At 43.6% G+C, this 17,958-nt stretch overlaps 1 protein-coding gene across 8 annotated transcripts in view; it reads left to right on the forward strand.

Annotated features, from left to right (window-relative positions):
• Window positions 1-17,958, forward strand: part of EML6 (EMAP like 6) — a 97,506-nt gene that overhangs the window by 66,951 nt on the left and 12,597 nt on the right. For all 8 annotated transcript variants that reach the window (XM_077176212.1, XM_077176213.1, XM_077176215.1 and 5 more), the window contains exons 19-30: window positions 77-279; window positions 1,491-1,602; window positions 2,277-2,404; window positions 3,689-3,830; window positions 4,840-4,992; window positions 5,240-5,371; window positions 6,185-6,273; window positions 6,887-7,063; window positions 7,154-7,355; window positions 7,538-7,664; window positions 16,550-16,628; window positions 17,619-17,748. In XM_077176212.1, the coding sequence (XP_077032327.1) occupies window positions 77-279; window positions 1,491-1,602; window positions 2,277-2,404; window positions 3,689-3,830; window positions 4,840-4,992; window positions 5,240-5,371; window positions 6,185-6,273; window positions 6,887-7,063; window positions 7,154-7,355; window positions 7,538-7,664; window positions 16,550-16,628; window positions 17,619-17,748 (1,674 nt within the window). The remainder of the gene's footprint in view (window positions 1-76; window positions 280-1,490; window positions 1,603-2,276; window positions 2,405-3,688; window positions 3,831-4,839; window positions 4,993-5,239; window positions 5,372-6,184; window positions 6,274-6,886; window positions 7,064-7,153; window positions 7,356-7,537; window positions 7,665-16,549; window positions 16,629-17,618; window positions 17,749-17,958) is intronic.

The raw sequence follows: 17,958 nt of genomic DNA on the forward strand, positions 1-17,958 counted from the left end.
AAGCCCCAGGAGATGTTGGGGTCAAACATTTGTCCTTTCCAGCCCAAGCAGAGCAAGGCCTGTGCTGCTGTTGCAGGTGGAGGCTTCACCTCCAAGCGGGGCACGTTTGGGAGCGCGGGGAAGCTGGAGACCATGATGAGCGTCTCGTACGGGCGCGGGGAGGAGCTGGTGTTCTCTGGGGCTGCCACTGGGGACATCTACATCTGGAAGGAGACCCTGCTGCTGAGGACAGTGAAGGCCCATGATGGACCTGTGTTTGCCATGCATGCACTGGACAAGGTATCTGTCACCTTCCTCCACGTTGATTTTTGTTGTACCGATGGATTTTAGAGGTGTTTGCGGTTAAACAAAGCCAACAGGAATGAGTGCTGTTATTTGATAGACCTGGATTTGTAAGCACCCTGTTCCATGTGGTGGTGCCTGACCAGCAGCTTTCTGACCTCTGAAAATTCAGAATTTATTTCTCACTCTGCTCAGGAGTGTGGTTTTCATGTTTGTGTAAACCACAGGAGAGTAATGGGTAACACTCATTGCCTCTTCAAGCTGATCCCAAAAATATTCATGCATTACCAGTTTCCAAAATATGAAACATGATCTTTTAATAATATTATCATGATCTTTTAATAATATTATCATTGTGTCTTAGTCAAGGCTTCAGATATCCAAAGGTTTTGGGTTTTGAGTTAGCTATTCCAGATAACAAATTCTCTTTCAGTTGCATCAATACATCTATGAAAAAAATTATGGCAAAATATTTGTATCACACAAATGAGCTAAGGAAAAAGTTTTGCCCCTGGCAATTTGAAGATAATGTTGATAATGGAATAACCCTTTTGAGGTTATGTTTTCAACTGTAGAAGTAAAGGATGAGAAGAATGTTAGCTATTAACATTTTTATATATCAAGGTCAATTAAGATCCCTGTGGCTCAATCCTTTCTGGCCCTAATTGATTGTTGCCAGCTTTCCTATCAATTTTTCTGTTTGATCTTGGCACTGAACATCCTCTTCACTTAGATTTTTGTTGGTTAGTTATTTATGCTCTTCTGCATTCACTTGGCCCAGATAATCTACCTAGGGAATTAATGAGAGAATTGGTCCCTGATGCATTATTAGAACTTGGGCCGAAGCATCTGTTAAATCAATTGAATTTGGAATAACTTGAGAAGCTGTTACTGCCAGCTACTGCCTCTTCTAAGGGTAAATCACATTTTTCCATCCCCTGTTCCCACATGCAGGCAAATGTCCTGGTCCAGCATTCCTGTTTACAGCACTGTGTGCTCCATATGGTTGCAAATTGTTATAACCCTAGAAAAGCAACTCCACATCTTGTCCACTTGAATTTTTCCCTCATAGGTACAGACTCCAGTATTTTTAGTTTGACACATGAATAAAAAGCAGGAGAGACTTTATTGTGCCTTTGGACATGTCCTTTTGAATCTCTCCCATAAGTGCTGACATTTGTGTGTGCTCTCCTCCTGTGGCTGTGCAGGGCTTTGTGACGGGTGGAAAAGATGGAATTGTGGCCCTTTGGGATGATATGTTTGAGAGATGTCTGAAGACATATGCTATCAAAAGAGCAGCACTCTCTGCTAGTTCTAAAGGTATTGGCTTTCAGTGTGTTTCAGTAAGGACTGTGTGCATGGAGGGTGGTAAATGGCAGGGAAAGGGGAGGGACTGGGTGTCACATCTTACCAGAAGCCAAAGGGAACAGCAACACGCTGTTTACTCTGTGCTGGAACATTCTGGTTTGATCCACAGAAGATGTATTTATTGCATTCCTTGTCATTTATAGTTTGTTCTGCTAGTCCCTCCTCTATTTCATGACATTGAGCTTTGTTTTCATTGGTGAAATGATTTTAAGGAGAAATGTGCCCAGCCTTGAGTTTGGCAGTTCCAAAGTCAGTCCAGTTTCCTTGGCTGGCCACATTCCCTGTGGTGAGAGCAGGGGCCCTGTGATGTGGAAGGACCGACCTTTAAATACCCCAGGCCTCAGTGTGGAAAGGGATATTCACATGTAATCACAGCATTGGTCTGGGCTGCTGGGACTCCTGGGCCCCTCAGACCTTGTCACTGTTAAAGCAGTGAAATATCAGTCATTGTACTGCCACAGTACAGACAAACCCCCTCTCTGCAGTACTAAGGGATCCATGGATTATCTCGCAGTTTGATCAGGCAGTTTTATCTCATGTTCATGGTTTTGAACAGATTTGAGTTATATATAAACTGCAAGGGGTATGAAATTAAAAAAAAAAAAATTAAATCTGGCTTTCTTCAGGTTTGCTTTTAGAAGACAACCCCTCCATCCGAGCCATCAGCCTGGGACATGGGCACATCCTGGTAGGAACTAAAAATGGAGAAATACTTGAAATTGATAAAAGTGGGCCTATGACTCTGCTTGTTCAGGTACTGTATGAATCTCCCACAGCAAACCATTTCCTGTATTTTTACAAAAATGCTGGTTCTTTGGTATTCTTTTTTCAGTAAATTTTGATCACATGAAGTAATCCTTCAAATTTGTCTTGCCTGCATGACTGCATATCCAAGATGTGTGAGGTTGTGTTTTATAAAACATTGAACTCATTCACTAATGCAGATTGAGAGCAGTAAGAAATTATTTAACCTTGATATGCAGTGCCAGCAAACTGTATGCAAGCTGAAGGAAAGCTGGAAAAAAGCAGGAAGAGTGATTAACAGCTTGGAAAACTGAGAATATGAGGCAAGATTAAAACAAAATATTATGTGTCTTTTGGGCAAACAAGGATCTAAAAAAGGACATAAACTTTGAGGATTAGCCAATATTAGGATTTCAGGGTAAAGTCCAGTTTGGGGTGTAACTGTTCCCTATTAATCTCAAGTTTGGAAAGGAGAACACTGGAAGAACAGGAATTACAGCCAGTAACAGTGGAGGGGAACATGGAAGTGTTTCAGACATTGGTCAGGGAGACAGAGCAGACGTTCAGGTCTTTTGGAATGCAGAAAGCTTTGGAGAGAGGAGATGGTGAAGGCTTTATGTGGAAACCCAGGGCACTGGGAATCTTTCTCTGTCTGCTCTGGGGTGCCCTGATCCCCAGGGGAGCACTGACTTTGACCATCATTCATGGAGAAATTTTCCTAGACTCCAGAATAGACTGGAATCCACAAAAGTGTGAAATAGATTATAGAGAGCAGTGTAGGTGCATCACTTGGTGAGAAATTGAGGTTTTGGGATTTTTAGTATGTTGTGGATGGAAGCAAGATGGAGGGCACAGGGAGCTGTCCTGGGTTTCTTCTTCATGCTGCTTCTTCCTCCTTCTCCATGGGTTTGGGTGGCATTTTGTAATTGGGCAGAAAAGTCCCCATTGCAGCTCTGTGGGATCAGTTATTGGGTTAAAAGGGAAATAATCCAAGTGTCAGTTCTTAGTTGGATGGTTCAGAGATTGTTGGCCACTTTGTGCCTTCTAATGAAAAGCTGCCCAGCTCACAGCAGTGAGATAAGAAATGTTGTTTTACTGATCAGAAATAATAAACACCTGAGTCTGAACAGGAGCCACCATCTCAAGTGCCTTCAATGCAGACCCAGAGAAACCAACAACTGGTACCCCCACAGCTTTACTGCCTGGGACTTGCAAAATGAGGCAGGGCAAGTTTAGAAGCTATTACCCAGCCCCACAGGCATTATTTCCTCTTGTGTGGAATGCTTTCCTGCAGGGCCACATGGAAGGGGAAGTGTGGGGCCTGGCAGCTCATCCTCTCCTGCCCGTGTGCGCCACGGTGAGCGACGACAAAACGCTGAGAATCTGGGAGCTCTCGGCACAGCACCGCATGCTGGCAGTCAGGAAACTCAAAAAAGGTAACTCTGCCTTGGCCTGGGGATCCAGGGATCCCCTGCTCCTGGAGCAGCTCCCTCTCTGCCTCTGGGCCACTTTAATTAATTGGGTAGGCAAAGGACACGGTCGTTAAGGAATTGGGAGCACAGGAAATAAATTGGCTTTGGCATGTGTCAAGTCAGTGCAAAGGGAAGGAAGAAAAAGGACTGTAATCTATTGTAATGAATAATAATAAAATGAACTTCAGTCTCTTTTCCCCCAGTTTCAAGGGGAATGAGTTGACCTCAGAATCACTTTCCTGCCTAGGAATACTTAAGGCCAGTACGTAGCTGACATTATAAAATTTCCTTATAAAGACAAGAGTACAATTTCCTGCATTTTGAGCACAGTCATCTTTTGCTGTCAATATGAGCTTTACCTGTTAAACCAACTTCTCTAAAATTAACACTTTTCCTCTCCTCCTATAAAATTAGATAAGCTAGATTGAAATACTGCCTTCTCAAAATCACTCTTATTTTATTAATTCATTGATATCTCTCTGGAAATTTTAAATTGTTCATTTTCAGTGACAAATCTGGAGCACATGAACCCTTAACTGGCTGGGGGAAAACAGAGTTAAATGTTTTGGAGAGGTGAACTTGGGGATGGATGAGGGTAGCTGTAGGAGAGTATGTCAGGAATAATGCTGAGGCAGAGGTACACTGCCCTTAATGAATCTTTGAATTTTCCATCCGGATTTCCTTTCTGTATGTGTTCTGGGTGGGTTTTTTTGTTTTATTTCTGTCATTGGTGTGTTTAGGATGTGGCTGGAAGGTGGTATTTGCAATAAACCTGTTTCAAAAGGGATTAAACCATCGTCCTCAACCCTGTAACGAAGCGTCCATCATACCCCTCTGTAACATATCTTTTTCAAGAGATAAAAAATCCATTTTAAAATCACGTAGTTGATGTAGAAACCTTTCAGTTGCAGTTCACCGATGGTTTTCTCAGCCCCAGCTTTTATGACAGGCTCATTTCCATGTGCCTCCTCAGGCGGGCGCTGCTGCGCCTTTTCTCCGGACGGGAAAGCCCTGGCGGTCGGGCTGAACGACGGCAGCTTCCTGGTGGTGAACGCCGACACTGTGGAGGACATGGTCTCTTTCCACCACAGGAAGGAGATGATCTCGGATATCAAGTTTTCACGAGGTACAACCGCATGATAAGGTGGAAGAGGAGTGTTTGTTTTGCAGTTGGTTTCTCTTGTCTAGGCAAGGTTGAATGTCCCAAAGGAAGATTGGCTTTGTGTGTGCTCCATGCATTAAATACTTCACAATTCCGTGTGGCTGCACTAGAACAGGCGCAGCCCTGCCTGGTGAATTGACTGCAGTGGTGAAAACCACACCAGTATCAGTTAAATTTACCCTTTAATAACCACGGTGTCTCCTCCTTGCAGAATCAGGGAAGTACCTGGCTGTGGCTTCCCACGATAACTTTGTGGATATTTACAACGTCCTTACCAGCAAGAGGGTTGGCATTTGCAAAGGTGCCTCCAGCTACATCACCCACATCGACTGGGACTCCAGAGGTAAAGTGCTGGCCAGAGATACAGACTGGAAATGCCCATAAAATGGAATATCAGGAAATTGAGTTATTGAGATCAACCACTGATGCAAATGCTTTTTCCCCATGGAGCACTGCATGGATCCAGTGCAATTACATTTGTTGGTATCCAATTTCCTTTCCTTGCTGAGCTCTGCATGGCAATCCCTGCAAGAAGCTAGAGCTTGATGGTCCCAGCTAATTAACCATAATGAGCTCATGCCAGTGAGCCTTCCCAGAGCAGCTGTGATCTGTGTGGGACCCCCTGTGTGCCTGAGCTCTGTCCCTGCCCCAAAACGTGGTGTGAGCCAGTGGCAGCAACCACAGCATCTCCATGGGCACAGCAAACTTCCTATCCCAGGACAGCTCAGACTGGAGCTGGCTCTGCCAGTGGAGCAGTGCAGAAGGGATGGGAGCTGGCAAAGGTTCCACTTTTGGCAAAGCTGCCTTGTAAAAGTATTAGGAAAATTAATAGCACATGCATTTATTTTTTTACTTCCATTAGTGTGATGGTGAAATACAAGCAAAATGTTCCCTATCAGCAGAAACTGATTTGCTGTGCAACAGCAACTTCTTAAGGATATTGGATGGTATTTAAAATATTGCTTTTGCATTGAGTCAGAGTATAGGACCCTTACTAGAGTGATTTTAAGCATCTGTGTTACTTTGGCTATGAATCACTCTCTTAGAAGATAATTTCTTAATTTACCCCCAGAAATCTCTTCACTCAATCAAAATAAAGTTCTTAGTAGTCACAATAATTATTAAGATTCATAACAAACTCTCCTTTTGTATCCAGGAAAGTTATTGCAAGTCAATTCTGGTGCCAAAGAACAACTATTTTTTGAAGCACCAAGGGGGAAAAGACATATTATAAGAATTGCTGAGGTATGAATTCTGGGCTGGATTATTTTAACTGTGAAAATTAATTTAAAGAATTGTCTTCAAATGGTGTATTTTTTTTTTATAATGCTTTATTTACAATGGTTAGAATTAGAATTACGTAATAATTCCACAGTGTCTTTCCTAGCATTTGTAAATGGCAGAATGTGCAGATTTCTGCTTGTATCTCTAAATTTATTCTTGTTTATTTATTAGCAGCCATTTGCCATAATTCCCTTCTCAAAGCCACCTGGTTTTGCACATGGGCTATAAAGCACCTTCAAACAGCAGGACCTGGCTTTTCATTAAGCTAATTCTTTGTGACATGTAATTCTACATGACTACAAAATTGCCAATGTTTAGCACCTCAGAAAACCTTCAGGGAGATTTGTATCCAAATCATGCTCTGCTTGGAAAAATGGGAATATTTAAAGTGTTAAGCTTTTGATGAAGATACATCAAAATTAATCTGTATTAACAAGCTGGAACAGCACAGTTTCTTAAGAACTAAAAGTATTAAAATAAAAAATGTCAAACATAGAAAACGATACACATGAAATGAGTGTGGATTTGGTATGTTTAAAGTAAGCAGCCTTCTCTGGGGGAATTTTGCTTGCAGATAGAGAAGATTGAATGGGACACGTGGACATGTGTGCTTGGTCCCACCTGTGAGGGAATCTGGCCCATGCACAGCGATGTCACCGTTGTCAACGCGGCCAGTCTCACGAAGGACAGGACCCTCCTGGCCACGGGAGATGATTTTGGGTTTGTGAAGCTCTTTTCCTACCCAGTGAAGGTAAGGAATGTGTGGATGGCAGTGATGGAGAGGAAAGGAAGGAAGGGTTGCTGGGTGCCAGGCTGCCAGTGGGGATGTTGTGTGCTGCAGGGCCAGCATGCCAGGTTCAAGAAGTACGTGGGGCACAGTGCCCAGGTGACCAACGTGCAGTGGCTGCACAACGACTCCGTGCTCCTCACCGTGGGCGGCGCCGACACCGCCCTCATGATCTGGACCAGGGAGTTCCTGGGCATCCAGGAGAGCAAGCTGGTGGACAGTGAAGAATCAGACACAGATGCAGAAGAAGATGGAGGTAAAGAGGATTTCATTCTTCCTTGCCTCAACCAGAGATTCACACAGGCATTTAACTTGCTAAATGTCAGTGTGAGGAGAGCTTGGTAGGTTTTGTTTCCTTCCTTTCGTTGTTGCAGATCTTCTTGTTCTCTCCTGTCCCACTATGGTAGTTTGTTTTATTCTATGTTTTATTTTTCTAAGGTTATGACAGTGATGTTGCAAGAGAAAAAGCAATTGACTACACCACTAAGATCTATGCAGTGAGCATCCGAGAAATGGAAGGCACAAAGCCCCATCAGCAGCTGAAGGAGGTTTCAGTGGAAGAGAGGTATGTCCCACAAAGGCTTTTGCTTCCATGTGTGCCCTTTTGCAGATCTCTTTTCATTCAACTAAAATTAGTCCTTAGAAATAAGACAGGAATTTTAAGATTCACCAGATGACATTTCAAATGGTGTTCACACAGTACAACATGTTAATGTGAAGGAGAAAAATACATGTATATGACACATCTCTGAGTGTCGTTCTCTTTTGCCATTCACATGAGCATTTATACTCTCTCCTAAGCAGTGTGTGTGTCTGCAGCAGAGCACTTGTGGTAGTGGTAAGCTTGTAAATATTTTGTGGTTAAGGCTTTGGGTGGTGCTTTTATTACAAGATTTTCAGTTACTTGTAATTGTGTCAGGTTGTCACTGTTAAAGCTGGAATTTCCCATGGCACACACTGGCCTTAGGCTGAAATATTCTAAAAAAAAATTATCTGGAAGGGGAACAGTGTTGGAGAGGAGAGCAAAGAAAAGAGGTAAGAGCTAAGAACAGAGGGTGAGTCCAGTGAAACACAGACCTAAAGGAGGGGGTGCTAAAATCTGATGGGGACAGAACAGGAGCATCTATAACCAGTAAATGATTCTCCCTCAAAACCTGGAGCAGTAAATCCCTACCTGTGAATCCAGCTGGTGACTCAGCTGGGAATCCATTTTGTCTCTTTTGATAGAGCATTTTCTTAGAAATGATCATTCTTCCATCAGGAGTTTCCCTGCTCTTGCCCCCCTCTGGGCACCAAGGACTGCTGTGGGTTAACCCACAGAAAGAATTTCAGCCCAGTTCTGTTATTGCAAGAGACAAAATGGAGTTAATAATACTTCCCAATCTCATGTAGGCCTTGGAAAAATAAGTTTGTCTTTAAAGCTCTCAAAGACTGCAGTGCTGAACATCTTGAACAGAAAGTAATTAATCGTTTTTGCTCAGTAAATGTGCAAAACAAGAGAATTGGGTGTGAAATGTGGGGCATGAACAATAAGAAGAACAAGGTTGCACCCATTTTTTTTCATCACAATGTTTTAACAATTCCATGCAGGAGGAGGATCAGTGATCTTTACAATGAAGTGTTGGACCATAACCTTCTCTTTTTCCATTTCTTTTAAGAATCTCTCTTTTCCTCAAATAAAGAATTTGTTCCTCCATCTTTCTACAAAAAGGCATAGTGTATCATCTGGTAAAACATAAACGTTTGCAAATTGAGTTTAAAAAAGGAAAATTGTTATTTTATTTTGGCTGAATTGCTAAAATGTTACAGGAATAATAAGTGGCATTGGTACAGATGTTTTGTACCAGAAACACTTGTGCTGTCCAGCTGTTTTATTCTGCTGTGGTGATGCTTGGTGTTATCAACAGTTTTGTACTTTGTTTTTAATCTAGGTTAAAAATAAACCCTTGTCACTGTCCTTCCCATCTTTTCTGCTTGAAAGTCACAGCTCTTGTACACATTTTTAGCTCCTTTTTAAATTGCAGATGCTTCAGTACAATCACACCTTTGGTATTTGGAATTTGCTGTTTTGATCAATCTGATAAAAAATCTTGTCATTTTCATATGTCACTTGTTAAGCAAAGATCAATTCCCTTTCCTGTCTTCAAGGGATTAATAGAAATAGTGAAACAATCAGAAGTGGCAACTTTATGGCAAAATGTCATCCAAACTGCTTTCTGAGGGTGTAGTGGTTGGATAGGGCCTTAAGCTGTGAAGGGTGCTGGGGTTTGAGTGCAGTGAGACAGGATCCGTGTGTTGGTTACTGCACGACTGCAATTCCTGCTCCCAGGGGGACAATAAGGGCACAATTCCTGCTCCCCCAGCTGGGAGTGCCTCAGGCTAAAGCTGACTTCTCTCAGGAGATGTATGAGAGATGAGGGAAGCTTTGTAGCTGTGTCCAATTCCATCTTTTCTGAGAGCACAAGAGAATGCAGCAGCTGGAAAAGGGTTTGTCTGCCCATGACAAACTTCTGAAATCCCTGGCCTGACTTTTCTTTGCACCTGCAAGGGTCTGAAGTGGGAGCTGGTCAATCCAGGTGAAATGGAAAGTTTGTTTTGAGGGAAATCCTAAATGTCCAGGGAAATCTAAGGCCAAGTCAGGCCTTGAGGCTGGGGAGCCTTGAAATCTCTGTGCACAGGGCTGGGTGAAGAGGCAGCAAGGAATATTGGAGGCAGCCAAAGGCACAGCTGGAGGAGCTCTCCCAGCCCCTCCAGGTTTGAAGAAGGGAACCCAGAGGATGTGTTCCATTCTCTTTCAGGCAGGTGTGTGGGGAAACCTGGTAAGCTTTTGAGGAGGAAGTTTTTCTGGGGGAAATATTCCAGATCTTTCCCTTTGTGATTGTGCCATGTGTCTGCCTGAAGACCCCAGGGATTGTGCACTATTCTGGCATTGGTAACTTACTGTCACTCACTGCCCACGTGTTCAAAACTGTGGGACAAGCTGGGAGGCTGCTTAGAACAGAAACTGTGAGTAAATCCCAAGGCCTGGAAAACTGCTGGCCCACTTCACTGCAACATCTAGTGAGGGTCTTGGAGTGTCCCCCTTGCTCTATTTTCATTGTGGCTTTGAGAAAGGAAAAATTATGAAGGTGTAGTGAGAAGAAATTCATAATTAAGCATAATTAAGGGAAAAAAAGAGAAAAAGCAAGTTTCTGCTTTAAGCAAGAAGTAGGAATAGCTGGGGCTGCTTCTGTGAGCTGCTCGTTGGGGGCAATGACTTGGAGCTCTCTGGGTTTGTTTTTTTTCTGTTAATAGTCATATTCAGAGGGTAAACTGTTGCTGAAGTTTCATTCCAGCTTATGAAATCAAACACATTCCAAAGGTGCTGTGTAGCACCAATGAGACACATCCATCTGTTTAATCCTTCTGTTTGCTGGAATAAACTTGCAGGGGACTCTGTGCTTCTCTAATAGAAAGTGGTGAATCTGAAAACCTCCAGGTACATCATTTCTCTAGAAATAACAATTCATTGTTCAATTCAGGAGGAGTTTTATTTCAGGAGCAGTGATGGGACTCCTGAGAAGATTGCAAGTGTAGGGTTGGGAGCTGAACTGTACAGTGATTAGTACAAACTTAGGAGGAATAATAGCATTTTCCCTTAGGAAAGAAAATGAGAGCCCTTTATGAAATTTATTTTTCCTAACTCAAATGTAAATAAAACAATCACGATTCTACAAATATCTTGGAGGAATGTAGAGGTTGCATGATAGATTTTACTTGCAGGATTTGAATCAAGTCATGTCCTGGTATTTTTGAGGGGATCTAACATTTCCTGTCTCCATCAGCAGCTACAGCTTTAGGATGGCAAAGTGACAGGAGTGCTGTTGCTGAGGCACAGTTTTAAAATGTCTTGCAGTTGCATTGGTGCATTTGGTTAAGATCATTAATTGATTGTTGTTTCTCTCTCCTCTCCCCGACCCTGTTGTTTTCTTCTTCCCCCTTTCCATGTGTTCCCTCTTGTCCTCCCCACCCCCCTTGTGTCCCTGTGTGTCCCTGTGGCTGGCACCCCTTGCCGTGCCCGGGGTCAGGAGCAGGGTGCCCTGGAGAGGGGCAGCAGGAGCCGTCTGGCAGAGGGGGAGCTCCCAGCACGGGGCTCCCGCTCCTCGGGACCCCCTGGCCACTGCTGGGACTGTCCCAGACAATCCAGGACAATTGTAAGCTCTGCTGTGTGCCACAGAAGAATTGTGCTGTTTCACAAAAGGGCTGGGACCATTTAAACCAAGAATTGATGCCATGAGAAGTAACACGAGCTTGCTGATGACTGTGTTTATGTTACTAATCTCGAAGGCAAAGGCCTGGTTGCATTTGGCCTCCTACTAACCCCTAACACACCCCCTGCATCTGCAGCTCTCCCTTAGCTCAGTTTGCATGACTCCACATGTACCTGGTGATGGGAACTCCTCCAAAGCAGGTGGAATGTGTAGCAAACAAGAAGCAGCATTAGCATGTTTGTCTGGTTTTCCCTTTTCTCGGCATCCTGGCTTGTCTCACTCCCCATGAATTACCCACCTCAGAGCCTGGTCTCTGTCGTGGGGTTTGCCTTGTGTAATCATATGTCCTGATAAAGGTGAAAAGTTAAAGAAGTTGAATTTTCTCTCTTCAAATGTTACTCTTTCAATTATTGATTTCTTTAAAACAACATGAGCTAACTTATATAAGCTTCCCAAATAGCCCCCACAAGCCTTTGCACCATGAATTATTCAATATATGGCTGCAGCCTTGGTTCCTGCACCTTTACACACACACGTCTGTGGGTGCAGTGCAACAGCTCTGAGTGTGAATCTGTGTTGTATTTATGTGTAGGTGGGGACTATTCACTATGTGTCTGAAAAAATACATCTTTAGGGTGGAGAAAATAACTTTGGGCTTATTCCAGCAGAGAGCCCCTCTCTGAGAATGAGGAGCATCATTTGGAATATTCACTTTTACTTTCTCAACAGCATTATGTCAAGTTAATGCACCCTGAATGCATTTGACAGCCTGCTGGTTTCATCCCCAAGGCTTGTACACATTGTGACTGGCATTTGTCAGTCCCTGCCCAGCAGCTGAACTCAGAGTCAATCCCACTGCTCCCACAGGTCAGCACAGAGCTGGCTCAAAGGTCTGCTCTGTTTGTGTGACACCTGGGGGAGTGGAACTGAGGGATGCCAGCGTTGCCACAATTTCCCAACACCTCTCTCTCTGAGCCTGAGGGCTCTCTGCACCGAGGATGATGTGAAATACTCAGCTTTCCCTAGGAATGTTGTGCAGGAGGTACTCCAGGGCTGATGGAAAAGCCATGTTTCTCATGTTCTGTCATGCAGAGGGAGAATCTGCTGTGTGTGATTGGTTCAGTGTTTGTATTTACACAACACAGCTTCAAAACGTGCTGGAGCTTAGGCAGGGAATAACAAAACAAATGGAAAAGGCTCTGTTCCCTCAGTGTGTGAGGGACAGCAGGGCCAGACTGAGGTACAGGAGCTGTTCCCAAGGTGCTCAGAACAAAGTCCCTCAGGTTTAATCCCGGTGCTTGCCCTCCTTACTGATTGCTGTGGTGCTGCTTTCACTGGGCACTGGGCTGGAATGACCTGGGACTGCAGTGACCAGCTGCCCTGACAGGCTGTGACAGCAGCTGGCCCCACCATATGTCCTGCAGTACTTTGTGATTTTTTTTGAGTTTTTTGATTTTTTTTTTTTTATTTTAAAGAGTGCATCAGCATGCATGTGAAGTTATAAATATTGTAACTATGTAAGGCTTTTTCAGTCCTTTAAAAACACAAATTACCACTGATGTTTCTCTCCAGTTTTGTTTGAGCTTTGCTTTGATCTGCTCTGTTTGAAAGTATGGTATTTTCGTGTTGAATCCTGTTCTTTTTGTTGTCTTATGATAGCTACAAAGTGTTTAAAAAAGTAACAGCAGGAAAAGTTGTATGTAAAACTCCTGTGTATGTTGGGATGGGAAAATCCAAGCGTTTAGAATTTACGAAATCTTTTAATCCCTTCTCTTGAAGGGATTAAAAACAGCTTGAGGAGTTTTGCAGCAGTTTGGGGGCACCTGGGAGTCCCCTCCTGTCACTGGTGAAGGGCACAGTTAAAAGCTGCTTTTGCATTTTTTTCTGAAATGAACAGTATAGTTTTCAAACCTTGGATTTTTGTTCTGTTGCCCAATCCAACCCTTACCACCCTTTCCTCTCCTTGAACCTTGCTTTCTCTTCTCAGGAGCAGCCCTGCTCATGTTTGTGTAGATCCAAGTGTGTTCCCTCTCCAGTTTGCAGCCATGTAAATCCATGTCTGTCTCCCTTTTGGGCCTGAAGCTTTTCCCCACCCATTGCTGCTGGCTCAGCCTGTCACCCTCTTGGTGCAGGACGCTCCTGTCTGTCTGTCCCTGCCCCAGACCTTGTTGGTCCCTTTCCCATGATGCTGTTTCTGGAGTTCCCATGCTGTTCCTGTTGGCCTTGGAGCAGAATGTTTGTGTTCTCCCCAGTTTATTCTCACTGCAGTCAGCATCTCCAACCAGACAGCAATTCTGTCCTGTGACCTGGAAACAGGAGCTGGTTCTATCCCCTTCCCAAAGAATTTATCATTACAGTTTTTGATCTGCTTTTTCTTTTGACCTTTTTTTCCATCTCAACAGATCTATCTTTTTCTCCTCATAGTTTGGCCCTGCTCTCTAAGATCACATCTTTTCCTCCCTCAAGGTGCTCCACTCTTACAAAACCTCATTCCCTCTTCCCCCCAGCCCAGCCCTTGTTGTGTCCATCTGCTGTTCTCCATCCTGGTGCTGCCTGTTCACCCCTCCCCTGAACTGGGCTTCTCCCCACCCCATGGCTGGAAGGAATGTTCACTCACAATTTTCACATTTCTGCATGAAGGTGGTGCTGGGGTTTTGTCAGTTTGGATCTGGATTCTATCCCTGACTGACAGCTGTGTGTCCTCATGGGAGATCATCCTCGAGATTGCCACGAGTAACAGAAACCTTCTCTGCTGTATTCACAGTGCCCAAAGAACTGAAACTCTCTTACCTGACTGTGTCCTCTCTTTCCTGCAGCTCCTCTGTGCCATAACATGATCTAAGCACGTTTGTTTTCAATTGCTGCAAAGAAACCATTAATGCTTGTGTTATGTTTTAACTTGCTTTCCTTTGGAGGCAGGGAATTGTCAAGTAAGTACTGCTGGGAGCCCAGCTGAGGCCTGCATTGCTGCAATGTGCCATGCAGGTTGCACAGGCCCAGCAGGGCAAAGGGTGTCATTTGCTACAGTGCAGATTTCTTGTCTTGGCAGTGCCATCTTCTGTGTCAAAACAAACTAGATGTAGTCACAGGCTTGTTAAAAGTGAAATTATTTCTTACAATGTTTCCGATGTGCTGCTTTCCATTTGTTTTATTGAGGTGGTGATGAGGCAGTGAATGCACCCGTGTGTGTATATATACGTGGCTGCGTATATATGAATGCACACAACATCTGTGTTTGTGTGTGCTGTGAGCAGGTAGCTATAAAAGTATCTCTGTGTGTGTTTCCGAGTTAAGCCTCATGCTTACAATCTGGTGACTATCAAGCATGTCACAGTGGTAGTGTTCTCTTGCTTTCATGAAGTATTTTGGCTTGCTCTTGTCATAAACTTTGATATTCCTAGGTAAAGAAATGTAGAAATGATCCAGTTGGAAATAACACTAAAACAGAAAAAAGCATGCAAGAAAACAATTCTTTTCCTAAATGCCAGTTCAGAGGCCCTCATAAATCTGGGCTGAAATGAAATGATGAATTTATTTTGTAAAACAATTAAGTTTTGTAATAATTTCCTCTGCCCTTCCCTGCTGATCACAGCACCGCTGCTCTGTCCTGCTCCACCCAGGGTCACCCCAGGGGACTTGAGTGGCCACTCTCTGAGGAAATAAAGGTACTTGTTCCCTGAGGACAAGGCAGGACAGGCTGTCCTGGCAGTGACTTGGTCTCCTCACAGCCATTGTGGGCTAAATTGCAGCTGAGCTGGGATAGAGAACAATCATCCATTGTGTGCACTCTCAGCACTGCCTAGGAAACTGTCAACTTCCTAGCAGTTCCCTGCCTGCCAGGCTCCTGAAAATAAACCAACCATGGAACCCCCTTGTGCTCTGGTGCAAAGTGTGCAGGAAGCTTGGATGTAGCTTCCCTGTGTCCTCCATCCTGCAGGACCTTTAGCTCTGAGGCTGCCCAGGGATGCCAGGTGTGATGTTTGTGGGTCTGTGCACTCTCTGGTTTCTGTTTTAGTTTTGCTGGCATGCTTGGGTAGCAGTGCTGTGCCCCAGGAATGACTGCTGCCTCTGAAAGTGCTTGTGCATGAGTCTCGTGTCACAAGTGACTCCTAAACTCTATTAAATTTCTTGCTTGGCTTTATTTGCTGCTTCCAAGGGGATCAAGGTAACTCTTTCACTCTCTTGGTGTCATGGGTCACCTGCTCATGTGCTTGTTGGTCCTTGCTGTGCTTGAGACGTGGCTTGGACTGGTTCCCTCCAGCCTTGCTCTGTCTGAGCTCAGCTTGTCCTGCTGCTCATTCCCACAGGGCTCAGTCCACACTGTGCTCTGTCCACTGTGCCTTTAGTACCTTCCATGAGAAATCCAGCTCCAGAAAAAGCAGCTCCCTATACACAAAAGGGATTTCATTCTTCTCCAATTAATTTTTTGCAAAATGGGAATTACTGGTAGTTACGGTCTCAGGACAGGAACAAATTTCCCAGCGTGTGGAATGTAAGAGCAAGGTCAGATTTTTCTGGAATCATAAGCTCTGGGAATGCTTTCCACGTGCTCCCCTTAGCTCTGTCCCTCTTTTCCCAGCAGGATCAACAGCAGCAGCAGAGGTTATCTGGCCTCACAGACCATTTGCACCCATCAGATTTTGTCTCAACCTCTGTTCTGAATTTGTCTCTATCTACTTTTAGCAACTGTAATTATATAAAATAGCTTTGCTGGCCTCAATCTCCCAAATTCCCTTGGATGAATGACTTGTGCATTTAAATGCAACCATTTTATCTTTAATATGATTTTGAGAAGATTTTATTGAAGCCATGTCAAGGTTTTGGGATAGGCTTTCTCAGAAGAAGCAAGGCTGGGCAGAGGTCAACTGCCAGCTGCAGAAATTACTTCAGATCATTTCTGAAAGCACCAATTTACCATCATTTCATATTCAAGGGTTTTTCCATGGATTTAAATCATTATGGTTTGGGGTCTTTTGAATGGTGTAAGGTTGTTTGTTCTGCCACTCATCTGTGAAGTCTACATCAATGTTTCTGCACTTTCTATCAAAAAGTGCAGGATTATAATCAGTTTATTGTACAACTCTAAAAAAGCTCATACAGGGGCAACTGTCCATTTGCTGCTCACACATGCTGTGGTTTTGAAGGTTGTGTTTAACTTTCAAATATATCAATTGTCTCCTTTTATAAATGTTCTTTTCAGGCCACCTGTGAGCAGAGCTGCTCCTCAGCCTGAGAAACTGCAAAAGAACAATGTCAACAAAAAAAAGAAACTGGTTGAGGTCAGAATTCATATCTTTCCTATTTCTTTAAGAGTAACATGTGCTGGGTGAAATCCACCCCTGTTTGTCTCTCAGTGAAGGGCAGGTACAATCACAAAGTCTGTGCATTCCCATGCTCCCTGCTCAACCCCAAGGGAAATGCATCCAGAACCTTGGCCCAGGAAAAATCCTCTGTGGGATTTTGAATGATGGAATTTGCTCATTGACTTTGGAACTTCCCTTTCTCCCCAAACAACTTGTTTGAATTCCCACATAAGAGGCAGAACCAGGAATATTTTGTGACCTGTGTGGACCATTTGCAGCACTTGGTCTGTGGCTAATTGGGATTGTTCCCAGTGAGCTGTGATTGTGTTTGGGGCAGTCATTAAGTTGGGCTTCAGGGCTCCAAGGCAGCTCTAACAACAATCCATTAACCATGCTGGCTTCCTGGAGGAAATTTCCTTGGCAACTGCTCATTGTAAGCTGTAATTACACCTCTGATTAATGTCTTAATTACAGAGTTACTAATAGCTTGCCCTAGCTTCCTCTAAGGACTTTAAGGTCAGAATTTGGTCTGTGGAAATGTGGTAGTTTATGAGAATGATTTTTGAAAACTCTGCAGATAGCTTCTTTAAAATATCTGATGCCCTATATAAATATTAAACTGTGATGGGAAGAGCAATAAAATCCAACTTGTTCTGTGAGTTGTATCTGTTTGGAATGGGAATTTACAGAACCAGGGCATTTATAGCCCTCTGAATAATTAAAAAAGAAAATAATATAAGTGTAGTGCTTCAGTTGACCAATTAAAGGTTGTTGATAGCCTCTGATATTGTTATTATGCCTCAATAAATGAGCAGAGTGGGGGTAACTAATTATTATTTTGTTATTCTATTGCCTCCACAAGATATTTGTACTTGTGTAATTTAGAATTGTCCTTAAGTGGTCCAGGCTCTGAAATCTTGGTTTTTCTTCCATTTCACTCTTGTTCTTTTTGTTTTCCTGGAGCAGGAGCTGGCTTTAGACCACGTGTTTGGATACAGAGGATTTGACTGTCGCAACAACCTCCATTACCTGAACGATGGTGCTGACATCATTTTCCACACAGCTGCAGCAGGCATTGTCCAAAACCTCTCCACTGGTAATTCCACTTGAAAAAATACTTGGAAATAAAATGGCTTGATAAGGAAAATATTTTTGATTGGAAGTCTGAACTTTTAAATCTTCCTATGGCTTTCCCACATTTGGGAAACTTTGGGGAGGCCTTTGGGGACTCGAGTTCTCAGACAGCCCCTGGCTGTGGGCTGGGAAACAAGGATGGCCCCATTGTCCTTTCTGGGCCCCTTCCCCA

Source organism: Agelaius phoeniceus, chromosome 3, assembly GCF_051311805.1.
Source record: "Agelaius phoeniceus isolate bAgePho1 chromosome 3, bAgePho1.hap1, whole genome shotgun sequence".
Taxonomy (NCBI): Eukaryota; Metazoa; Chordata; class Aves; order Passeriformes; family Icteridae; genus Agelaius; species Agelaius phoeniceus.